Genomic DNA, 12,999 nt, shown 5'->3' on the forward strand with positions numbered 1-12,999 from the left:
TTACTTAATTTAGCAACAAAACCAATTTCTGATGTAGAATTACAGACTGCTTATTGTTTGCATTTGCCAAAGTGCACTGATTGCAAGAAAAATTGCTCTAAAAATCCATCTTGTTTGCATGGTTTAGGAGAAGTACATTGGTTAAATTGTTCAAACACATTAAATCGTAAAGAAAAAGCAAAAACATTGAAAACAAAGCTTGATTTAAAGAGTCGAAAAGATGGAGAGTTAATAGGATTGCGCAACCTTGGAGCAACATGTTATGTCAATTCATACCTTCAGCTTTGGTTTCACAATATACACTTTCGAAATGCAATTTATGCTTTAAACAAAGATATTGCATTTGTTGGCAAAACTTCTTGTCTAACGCTTTGTGGTGAACTACAGTTAATTTTCGGTCTTCTTCAGAGCAGTTTGTCTACCTGTGTGGATCCAACTTCTTTCATCAAATGCCTTGGGCTTTCGACTGAACTCCAACAAGATGCTCAAGAATTTTCAAAGTTATTCATGAATTTATTGGAAATCATACCGGAACTTTCTAAAGTCATTCAAAATCAATTTAGTGGAAAGTACACTTACATCACAAAGTGTTCAAATTGTGGTATGACTACAGAAACAGATGCCAAATTTTATGAACTGGATTTAAATATTCACGGACATAAAGATTTGAAAAGCTGTCTTTTGGAATATCTCAAAGAGGAACAACTAAAAGATGATAATCAATATTTTTGCAGCAGTTGTAACTCCAATCAAAATGCTGTACGACAAATTGTGTTAAAAAGACTTCCTCCAACATTGAATATTCAGCTATTGCGATTTGAATATGATTGTTCATTCCAAAAAAGATACAAAATCACCACAAATCTGTCTTTTCCAAATCAGTTAGACTTCGGATCTGTCATTCATTCTCAATGGGACAATCAATTGCTTACTGATTTAAGATATCAGCTAACAGCAGTTTTATTGCATCAAGGTTCAAGTGCTTCCTCTGGGCATTTTGTTGCTAAGATTTTAGATTCAACAAGCACCTCTTGGTATGAGTTTAATGATGAAGCTGTTGTTAAAATAAAGAATGGAAAAGATTTAAATTTTAGTGATCATCAGGCTGAAAATTCAAATTTGTTAAATGCAAAAGAACCTGCATTAAAAAAAGCAAAACTGGATATGAATGGTCATCGTTCAAAAAATGTTTATATGTTGGTATATTCAAAGGTGTCGTCTAATTCCAACAATAGTTTTAGGCAAGAAATGCCTAGTTACATTCAGCAGTTGGTAGAAAAGCATAACATAAAATTCAAGAATAAGTTGATTGATTTGCATTTGTCCTATCAAGCTGACCTAAACAAGGAATATGATTTGTATATGAGGATGAACAATTTTGTGGAGATCTTGTCAGCTAAGAGTGAATGTTTCGAATGGGTACCAACATCCATTTTGAGGCAATTTTTAAAGCCGACCATTTCAAACCCAATTAAATTGGCCTTGACGTCAACCTTTTTGTGCTCTCATGGAAACATAGATATTACAAAGCTATTCCTTTTGAAGCATATTCCAAAAAGGGCTGCCGAGATTATTTATGCAAATGAAACCGACTTTGTTCATCTTACTGATGATATGCTATGCCGTCACTGTGTTTTCAATAGGTCTGTTTTATCTCAGGCAAAAAGCAAACTTGATCAAGATCATCTCACTGTTTGTGAAGCCATGATGTCTTTTGAAAGCAATCAGGGAGACATGTTACAAGGTTGTTATTATGTTGGTCGACAGTCAATGCATATGTGGAAGTCAATGGTATTACAGAAGTTGTTGGAAGCATATTCTCTCAAACCTAAAGAAAGAAATAGTTTGAACAATGATTCTACTGAACATGACAATTTTTCTAAAACTTTTGTTGCGAAAGATACGTTTTTATTTAACTCTGATGTACTTTGTCATCACAGTAAACTTACTATAGAAGAAAAAAGTTTGCAAATTGTTCCTTACAATGTTTGGAACATTTTAATTAAATACTTTCCTGGAAGTAGTGCTTTTAAAATTGGGTCTTGTAAGTATTGTCGTCAGTGCACATTGAATGTGAAAAAAGTAGAACAAGATTTACAGCTTCGAAAAACAGTAGCTCTAAATCAAAAACGTGCTCTTTTTCATGTATACACTAATAGAAACAGGCCATCACGTGTCATATTGTGTGGAAACTTTGCTTTTGAAAAGTGCATAAATGAACGGTTTTACATGGTATCCAGTCATTTTGTTTCTCAATGGAGAAAATTTGTCAGGCATCCGAAAAGATACAATCCGGTAAAAGGTGTAAACAACACTGTGTTTCTCTGTCCACACAAAAAGTTACTTTTTAATCCTTTGACCAGTGATATATTTTCTGAAGATAATGGTGATGAGGAAAACTCAACAGACTCTCGACCTGGTATTGTATTCTTGAGAGAAAGAGAATGGGATTTTATAAAAGAAAATTTTGCAATTGATGATGAAATTCGTTTGCAAAAGAGATTTATTACCCCGTGCTCTGTCGTGCTCACAAAATTAGAAATTCCTTATCTTTCAGAACGTAATTCCTTCAAACTGAATGAATTAGGATGTCTTAAACCAGCAAGAACAGGGAACATTGATTGTCTTCCTTCATTGTCTTCTTCAAAACATGAACTCCCACCGGACATGACATGTCCATCAGGTGTTGAGTTCAGGTTCAAGCCTCAGATTTGTGTTGACTGCATGGACAAAATGGTTAAAAAAGACCAAAGCAGATTAAGCAGATATGAAGGTGCAGAAATATACATCAAATCTATTAAAACTTGCAGAGAATTTGGCGAATGTGGTTTTTCTTTTGGGGAAGCAACTCAAAAAAGACCTATCTCTGGAAAGCGCCCATCTTTGCGGCCAAGACATGTCGGCAGAGGAATGAAAAAATTAACCTCTGTATCCTCAACCATGACTTTAAAAGACTTAAAAGTTAAAGTGATGAACTTGTTTTCAATACCCCTTTGTAGTCAAAGTTTATACTTCAATGATATTCTGCTCACTGATGATAGTGCGACATTTGAAAGCCTGTCAGTACTACCGGGAAGCACAATAACCCTAGTTGAAGACCTGATGAATTCAGATAATCTATCGCGACTTTCTGCATCATCTACATTTTCTGAGCAAGAAGTTGGTTTTTTGGGCACAAGCTTATTGGGAAATTATTAAAAGAAGACATTTTTAACAGACTTAACCTCTACCGTCTGTAGAAATATTCTGTGCTACGCATTATTAACCCTTTCCAGCCAAAAAATTTGCCATGTTTTTATTGTTTTATTGTCGCTTTGCGCCTCATAGATCTATGTGCAAGAGCTCATGCAATCACACATTTTATTGCTGACTTGCAGTGTAGTTTTAGTTAATTTGTTTTTGTATTTTGAGAACGTTGTAGCGATGTTTTTATCGAAATTTTATCGATTGCCTTGATATAATATACTATTTTTATTGTTGGCTCATGACATAATCATCACTCATATAGGGCATCTCTTCGTCGAAAGACAACAATGATAAAGTCAAACTTTACTTTTTTGTCACACTGAATTGCTCACCTTTTAAATGCACATAATTTATTAGAACAACGACGTTGACCGATACTTCTTGTCGGCTTGACCTTTTTTCCTTATGGGCAGTTGGGCACCGCCTTGAAATCGCCAGGCAGTGTTGTGGCCTTCCTAAAATGGCTGAATAGTGTTTAGTCATTTACAATTCAGAATATTGGTGAAAAAATTCCGATGAACAAGCACGTTTTATAACTAGTTTGTAATGATCCAAAATCCACGCACACCCTTGAAACAGGTCTCGTACCCATTAGTGCTGCGTGCGTGCACCCCAGGTTAGGAAATCTTGACTTAGAGCGAAACGTAACGTTTTAATGATACCCTCAATAACGTCCCAGCCAAAAAACGTTTCCTTTTTCAATGATAGCGTTCAAAAAATGCAATTTTTCTTGTTTTGGACACTCGACTTTTGTCCTCTTATGCCGAACTTCGGTATTGTAGCTTAACAAGCGAAAGGGTTGTATGTTGGTTGAATCTATAAGTTGCAAATTACTTTTTACAAGACGTTTAACTGTGATGGCTACGTTCACTGCAATCTTGTGACTACTTGATGGTGCAGGAATGCAATCGAAGGTGCACTATTTAAAACAAATGCAAGTTTCTGCGGAATGTCGTTTTTTAGCTTCAGTATGGAAGCAAACTTTTCTGTTGCCATGCAATGCGAGAATTCCATTTGTTTAAGAGATGTTGTGCAGGTATTACCTGACACTGTTGTTTTGTTTTTCTTCACTTGTATGATGTCAAATGTGATTTGGCAGTTTTTTGTCAATTTATACAGTACAATGCAATTTGACGATTCTGACAACACCCCCAAATGCGCTATCTGACATCTGAACTTACCATCTCTCAATTGAAACCCCAGCATACTGACTGAGCATGACATTTTTGTTTTATAAGCATAATTTTTCCGTAAATAAAAACCCGTTTTTGTATTATCCAGGCTTACGCCCGGTGGTTGAAGATATAGATTAAGTGGACATGGAGGCCAATGTTCGTGTCCACCTTCGGGCATGCATTTAATTTGCATTTGTTTTTTGCCGAAAACACAGCCGTATGCTCTTGAGCAGTGTCGAACCGGCGCCCTTTCGAGTGCCGTACCATGGCTCTCACCACTCGGCTATGCAACCGAATGATAAAAACCCTTGTTTCGTTGCTATTTATTAAAACTTCGGCGTCATGGGTATGTAGATTTTTCTTCAAGGTTTTGCCGAAAGGTCGAAAATTGATATTCGATGGTTCATTCAAATGCAGCCACTATGGTGCTACAAGGTACAATTATCATACACTAGGTCTGGGGTTCTTAAACTTTTTGGGCTGCGCCCCCCCTTGACGTCACTTGTACAACTTTGTGCCCCTCTTTTTTAGCTCAAGTTATAAATCAAAGTCAAACTACATAAGTTGTAGTAGGAGTGGGCTATACATGGGTCAAAAATACTTTTTTTGTTATTTTTCACTGAGGACAGTTTTTTTCTATTCCATTTAACCTATCTCAACACAAAATGACAAAATTTTTGATCTTGTATCCAAGAAAAAAGTGTGCAGAACAAAAATCCAAAATGGCCGCTATTTTCCATAAAAAATCACATTTTTAGCCATAACTTTGCTATTTTGGGGTTGTTTTCACTGGTTCTGGTGTACAACCCTATGTTTGTGGGGTCAGGCAATCTGTTAGTGCATATCAGAAAAGTCACTGACGATTGAAGGTTGACTTAATACTAATTTTTACAAAATTTATCGTTTTTTTCACCTTTATTGGGTTTTCTTTAAACACAGTTTCAATTTCAGGAGCATTGTTTAAAATGTAACATGGTTTTCTCCGAGCAAAGACCCAAGTTCCTGAAACTGTCACAGGGACAATCTGTTGCTCCATGGTGTCCTGAAGGTCATCAGTGCCAGGTGGTCGCTGCCAAGTTTCATCTCCTATGCCAGCACGCATCAGATGATCCACTCGAAATGTTGCATCCGTATTGTCGTCAAGGTAAAACCCAACGTACCATCTTTTGTTTTCTCCCACATCCCATATGACGGCAAGTGACTGGTTTGGCTGGAACACCAGGCCTTCATTATACTGACCCTCTGCCTCTTTAGCTCCTGTAAGTGTTTGCACTATTTCCTCTTCACAAGGGAAGACCACTGCTTCCTCAACTTGGAAATCATCTCCAAGGAGTACAGTGAGGTTCTCAATCATCTCCTCTTGGGATACCTTGTTGACCTGGTAAAGATCTCTGCGGACATCTGCATCATGTTGGTAGGTGACTCTCTAATATTGGATTTCTTGCCTTAAGAATGTCTTCAGCTCAAGTGGGGTTTAGAAACAAGAGTTTTTACTTCATGGACAAATGTAATTGTAAAGCCCCCCCATGTTTTTTTCCATTTGGGTTGGTCAATAAACGAGTTGGTCAATAAAATCACTGGCTCTCACTTTCTTTTGTAAATTCTCCTTCAACCTTTGCTTTTTCTTCTGTTTCTGCTTGTAGCTTCAGGTCACCTCCATTAAATCTAGTTGTTTGAGAATAGTACAGGTAGTGGTTGACCGCTAAACTTCATTGATTCTTCAAGGTCATCTTTGATCCTCTTTGCCTTGAACACCATGTTTGAGTGTTTGGCCGATTGTGAAGCAAGATAACCAAACTTGGCCAAGTACCTCTCTGCAATCTGCATTCCAGCAGTTTGTCGGAAGGTTTTTTTCGTTGCCTGATACCAGTGTATGGAGAGGAGTTGCTCAAGCAGCATTAAGATCAACATCCCAATAATTACGCTTGCACTGCAGTTCTACTTTTCCATTCCAGCCTGGATGCACAATTGCACATCTCGCCAAGAAGAAGATGATTGCTTTGTGGAGCATTGTCTTCCATTTTCACATGTGTCCATTCTACATAGTAGTCCCGGAAGGTGTGTATCTTGTTTTCAGCAAGGTCACTGCAGAGCTGAAGAAGGATGTCAATTAACAAATCCTGGTTTGCTCGTTCCACAGTCAAGGAAGGGCATTGTCACTTGGTATGTAAAAGTTGCAAGTGCTTTGAATCCTGCTATGATGAAATCATTCTCAAGGTAAATTTTACAAGCTCTAACAAGATTATTAAGCGGTGTCTTGGAAAGTAACTGCTTCATGTACGGAATGTAATCATAGACTGCACCTGTCTGATATTCAAGTTGGGTAAAACATCGCTCTTTGTAGAGACTAAAGAACTTATATACTTCAGCTTCCTCTGAAATCAAAGCAAACTGTTCTGCTAAAGATGCTGTCTTACCATCTCCCTCATGGGCTAAGAGCTTTATAAGAGCTGCCAGAGCAGTTTCAACCACAGATTTTTTTCCGGACTCCGGAGGTAGGCTGCAATGATGGCTCTCTCTTTACAATGAGTTTACGAAAACCAATTTTGTTTTCGAGAGCAGCCATAGCTGTGAGATTGTCTGTATCAAACCGTTCACATGTATGGGACTTACAAAGCAAATGATATGGCACATGCTTTAAGGCCAGTTGTTCTGCAACACATATCTCAATCTTGAGACTTTTGCTTGCGGCTGCTGTCTTGAGGGCATCAATCTGCTCCCAAAGACGTACTGCAGTCATGTGAGGGTCATTGGCAGCTACCTGCAGTCTCTTCATCGTCTCAACAATAAGGGCAACTATTTAGTCTCTATCTTTAAAGGCAAAGAAGAGAGGACGTAGAGAGATCATCTTACATTCAGTGTAATCATCATTAAAAAATTTTAAGATGAGAATCACCGAAGTAAGATAGATGCCAATCACTGTCTATTATCCTACTTCTCTGTGTAGTGTCAAAGTGTAGAGTTAATTTTATTGTGGGCTTCTTATTTACAAGGGCATTTGCAGCAGCTACTTCTTGCAGAGTGCCTTTGAAGTTTTTTATTGGTTTAGCTGAAAGCAGGACAATTTGATACAGTTTGAAGTCTGCTGATGCTCAAAACAAAAACCACGAAATAGGTTTAAAAAAGTGGGTAATTTTGTCAAACTATATCATAACTCTACACGTGGAAGTTAAACCTTACTTATTATAGCTTAAACAGATTGCCTGACCCCACAAACATGGGGTAAGACACTACAACCAGGTAATTATACCCCAAAATAATCAAATTATGGCTAAAAACGTGATTTTTCAGGGAAAATGGCAACCATTATGAATTTTCGCCTTGCACACTTTTTTCTTGGAACTTAGACTAAAAATTTTGTCATTTTATGTTGAGATAGGTTAAATGGAAGACAAAAAAACTGTCCCTAAAGCAAAACTAAAAATTGCCCATTTATAGCCCACTGCTAGTTGTAGGCTACTTGTTTTTGATTTCAAAGGAAACAGTTTATTTTTATATCCACATAATTCAAAAAATTAAGTGGATCACAATCTACTTTTTCTCATTAATCGCAAGGATGTAGCTGCCTTTTTTAAGCCGGCAGTTTAGTTTGTCGCTCAGTTGAAGACAATGCACATCGCTTGTCAGGTTCACAGTTAAATTTGTTGCGAGTTTGTGTCTTCACACTTGCAAAGTTTGTCATTTCTACCTTTTTCTAGACGTCTGCTATGTTTGGCATATATTGTTTTTCATTGTTATATTCTGATATAAAAGCGCGCCCCCCAGTTTAAGAACCACTGAGGTTATTAGATTTGCTGTTCCTTATCCTGAAACAAGTTTTACAAACATTGCATGTATTGAAGTGTCATTAGTGATCAAGGTTCTCTGTTGTGCTTGAATTTGCATCGAACCACAAAACAACAACTTTGTAAAATCCATATCAAAATTAGTTACTAGTTCACTAAAAACCTTAACAGCCTATTTCACCTCAATAGGATCATCAGAAGGAACTTAATAGAATCTATACGTTGTAATTATATACATATATTTCTGTGCAAAATTTACATCGCTTCGCGTTAATTACGAGTGTTTTTTATATTTGTTCACAGTTTAGTTGAATCAGTTATCAGTTTTTATCTTGTTGTTGTCTTTGTAAGCTTGTCCTGTTGTTTTTATTTACTGCTTGATGAATTGGACGCTGTTAGATGTCTAGGCGGATGAAATGCAGCCACTTTGACTTGGTCTGAAATAACAAATAAAGACCTTTTTAAAGTAACAGCCTAACTCCTTTACTCATGCGAAGTTGCAAGTTTTTTAAACAATTTCTTCAGTTGTTTTTTCTTGATGTACTTTAGCTTTCAAACATATTAAACTAAGTAACAAGTTAAGATCTATGTAATGCGTATTATCGTTCATTGTTTTCGCCTGCAGAGCTTTTTATTGTAGGCGTAAGCTTTTTCACCTGGTTAATTGTTCCAATGCACACAATCTGACGTGACTACACATTTTGGCGAACACCACGGGTAAGCAATTTGTAGTCTGTTTTTAACGAAACATAACACGCCGAGTAAACTATCATGCAATAGTTTATGAATATTTGGCGTACCTTTTAATACTTAGGCTAAGAATGTATTTGTTACTCAAAGTATCTGCTTCTTGAACATGTCGTTTCTATATAATGTTTCATCTATGAAAACGGACTCACACTGCTGGTTTTTACTGTTATCAATATAATCATTACACATTTCTATACCCGCATTCAATAAACAGTTTATTGCTTTCTTGAAGTTTTAGCGGTCCGATATTAAAATAGGTCTAACAAAATCTTGACTTATGAAAATTTGCGTGTTTTAATTTGTGTTATGCAGCGTACAAAGGTCACTGTGTACGTCATGTCTGGTACAAAAGCGAAAGTTGTGATGGAATCTATTCCAAGTGAGAGAAATCTCCGAGCGAATGAGATAGAGAGCAATCCGAAGCGCTTGTCAAACTCAAACTGTTCGTTCTTGGTCGACTTGTCAGATATTCAGTCTATGAAGCAGAACCTTCAAGAATTACTCACGTCTTTCAGAACAGGGCAATTGAAAGCTTTCGGTGGGAAAGATACGCTTGAGCAAATGGAAAATATAAGAAATATGCAAGTAGGTTGTGCTTGTCTTTTCTGCCTTTAACCCAAATTACAAAATCGGTCGTCCGCATATCATTGAAATATTAATAACCGCTGTTAATGAACTTTTTTGTTTGAGCGAAAATATTGGTAGCCTTGGTGTGACGAATAAGTTTTCAGACAATGCAGATATTTTTAGGTGGTGCAAAGCTTGACGCTTATTCATTATTTATTACTTAAAAATATTTCTTCAGTAAAACCTTATCTACAATACATTGACAGTTTGACTTTCTGCTGACTTTTTCACATGCTTAAAATTTATGCAAGCATTGTAGAGTCATTATTGAAGTTGTAATCAAACCAATCTTCATGTGATTGCAGTTTTTTGAGCCAATTCAATAAAGTTCAACATATTTTCACCTTGAATTATTTTCACCAAACGCAGGGAAAGCTTGCAAGGCTTCATTACGGGCTCGACGGCCGGGTGAGCCACGAAGATTTGGAAGACTCGCCGGCTGATATGAAACTCCACTGCGATAACATGAAAACGTTACTGAACAACTTAGACGAGATGGGCGCCACAATCAAAGCACTTAATTCGCCATCAGCTGCCGACACCGACGATAATGCATCTTCGTCAAACAAGCCAAGCTAGCAAATCTTTTTTTTTGAGCGATACATATAATTGATTTATGGGTTTTACTTTCCTTTGCTGCCGCCAGTAACGAGATGTAGCCGTTGCAAGTCTGCTGTTAAAGGAAAAAAAAAACTTGTAATTTCGGAAATTTTGATGTTCTGGGCAGAAACCAAAACCCTACCCCTGGCAACACCTGCCACGAAACAATGCTGATTGATCGCAACCATGGCAACCGGTGCCGTAAACGTAGCCACTTTTTACTTGCTGATATGCATAGAATGATTCTGGACTCCAAGAAACCTTTTGCTGAGAAAAGATTGAAGGTTAATTTTAGCGTTCCTTTATGTGTTATTAACGTAATTGTCTATGCGTGCAGTTTCATGTTTACTCAAGGCTATTGATTTTTTCTTCATTGAAAGGCTCTTTGATTTAATTTATATCACTATCACTGTGCTACATAATAGACCGATTGTTTATTGTATCTTGCGTTAAATTTAACGAATATATTATTACCGTGTGGTTTAAACCAGGGGTGGGAACTTATTTGCATTCGCGGGCTGCACGAAGTATGACATGTTGCTGTAAAATCAAAATTTTGCAGCTCATGGAAAGTTATTTATCAATGCGTCGCAAAATTTAGATTCTAAATGCCGTGTAACCAACAAGTTAAAAAATCGCTCATCCAATTGGGCGAACGCAAAAGTTCTTTTATTTGTAAGCAGACCCGACATATCATTATAGGGCTAATTTTCGCTTCATCACTTAGTTTGTGGAGTTTAGACATTTAACAGACAAGCATTTCTTCTGAGCTAGAAAAAAATACATCTGCTGCCGCTGGAAATTTAAAGAACATCTGGCAACACATATTTAACTTCCCTCCTTCCAGCAGGCGTCTTCCTATCCTACACTTCTAAAAATCTTAGGTTTCAATCTTTTTTCTGCGAACCTTAATTTTATTCTGGCGCAACAGTTCTATCAATAGTTTCAAGAGGTGTAATGACGAACCAGTGTAATTTTGTCTTTGCTGCTCTACAGTCTACACATGTGTTTGTCACCCACTTTTCTGCTTAGAAACAGGTGGTTATGCTTTTTAGCAATCTTTCCAGATAGCATTTGAAAATTTTGCAACTAACTACGCTTCAAACACATATCAAATGACTTACTGGTACCCAGGGCCGGATTTAGCTGATGGGGGGCCCGGGGCACTTTTAGATCGGGGAGCCCCCGTGCAAAAAATTTTTTCAAGCCTACGGCGCGAAACACCCCCTCTACGTCTTCAGTAGCATCAGTCCAGTACTGCACAACATTTTGCAGAAACTTTAAAGGCCAAAAGGAAAAAATAACACAAAATCACATTTTTTCCATATAGGGGGGCCCTTCAAAAGTCGGGGGGCCCGGGGCAACTGCCCCCTCTGCCCCCCCTAAATCCGGGCCTGCTGGTACCACAGTTGTTGCTTCAGTAACGCAATTCTTGAACATGGAAAAATGAGAAAATATGCCGACAGTATAAAGTTGAATGCGCAAGCACTCCATTAAACGTGATGGTTTTAGGTTCAACATCTGAATGGTTTAATTTCAAAGTGGACCGCAGGTTCCCCACCCCTGGTCGGGACAGCCTGTTGTTAAATTGCCGTTTATTAGTTTAGCTTAGCAGTTAATTCAGGTGTGTAAAATCCGCGCTAAAACAAATCACTTTCCTTGAAATCTCGGGGCAACTTGGAATACAAAAGTGCGACGATATAAGCGTTTAAAATCTATAATTGCTTTGTAATTACAACATTGTTGAGACTTGACAACAAGTGATTACCAAGAACACCAGCCAATCATGCGATGAGATCAACGTAATGTGACGTAATTCACGTAATATAAGAAGAAAGACTGGTACAGGAAATTAATGGCAAAACAAAATATCCACGCTTGCAGTTAGCTGGTCGTAGAGCAGGCGGTTGATAGAGAGGCAGGTTTCAAGCGTTTTTGAGTCGTTGGCAGCACCTGAGCAGTCGTGCAGCCTATTTTGCAGAGGACAAGCAAAGGTCTTTTGACATTAATTCAACGTTCACCCACGTTAAAATCAGGATATTTACTGACTTAACGTGTAATCAGTCTAAACAAGACAGATTTTCTAGCTGGGTTAAGCATGGCGTTAGAAAATTTTCAAAATATTTTCTATTTCGAAATGCATATTTGACCTAATTTATAAGTCTTCGACCTTACGATCTCTATAGTCATGAAACGGCCTGCTGCCCAATTTATTGTAATGTGACACTTTGACTTAGGTTGATGTCATAAGAAAATTACATGGGGCTTAAGTGTTAACCAATGTGATTTAGTCATAAGTGCTTGAAGAGACTTGCAGCAACTTTGTACCGATCGAAAGTTTAGAACTATGAAGTCGATCTTTCCGCAATTGTTGTTTTGACCAAGTAATAAGTCACAACTTAAGGCGGCTAGGTCTATATTTTCAAAAATATTCTGATTATGTGTTTGAATTCTTATACAGTGCGACTGTGTATTCTTTTGATGTTTCCATAACAATTAGAAGTCAAGTCAATTTATTTTGTTTTAACAGCGCCATATATTAACAAATAATCAGAGTAAAATGTAATTGTCAAAACAATGCATTGTACAACTGTTGGTTAGATTATGGCGCAATCAGGATGGTAGCGATGTGTGTTGAACTTTGGGCTATGTGTGTTGCACATAAATGCTTGACAATGTAGGCTTCTGCTTGTTGGCAGTTAGCATTATTTTTCGCCAAAAAAAAAAAAAAAAACTGAACTGCGATACTATTTTAATTATATTTCCATGCTGCCACCACTTGTGGACAGATAGTTTTGCAAGCATTGTCGGAAACA

The 12,999-nt window shown here is 37.4% G+C and overlaps 2 protein-coding genes across 2 annotated transcripts; both read left to right on the forward strand.

Annotated features, from left to right (window-relative positions):
* The first annotated feature begins 507 nt into the window (after positions 1-507).
* On the forward strand, positions 508-3,198 carry LOC145776185 (ubiquitin carboxyl-terminal hydrolase 48-like). Its single transcript, XM_082587587.1, has one exon. The coding sequence runs from the start codon at positions 508-510 to the stop codon at positions 3,196-3,198; it is 2,691 nt and encodes an 896-aa protein (XP_082443713.1).
* Positions 3,199-8,829: 5,631 nt separating this feature from the next.
* On the forward strand, positions 8,830-12,163 carry LOC145775994 (coiled-coil domain-containing protein 28A-like). Its single transcript, XM_082587404.1, has 3 exons — positions 8,830-8,923; positions 9,269-9,541; positions 9,953-12,163. Exons 2-3 carry the CDS (start codon positions 9,293-9,295, stop codon positions 10,160-10,162), a joined length of 459 nt encoding a protein of 152 aa, XP_082443530.1. The 5' UTR covers positions 8,830-8,923; positions 9,269-9,292; the 3' UTR covers positions 10,163-12,163.
* Positions 12,164-12,999: the final 836 nt, after the last annotated feature.

This window comes from Aplidium turbinatum, chromosome 8, assembly GCF_918807975.1.
Source record: "Aplidium turbinatum chromosome 8, kaAplTurb1.1, whole genome shotgun sequence".
Classification (NCBI taxonomy): Eukaryota; Metazoa; Chordata; class Ascidiacea; order Aplousobranchia; family Polyclinidae; genus Aplidium; species Aplidium turbinatum.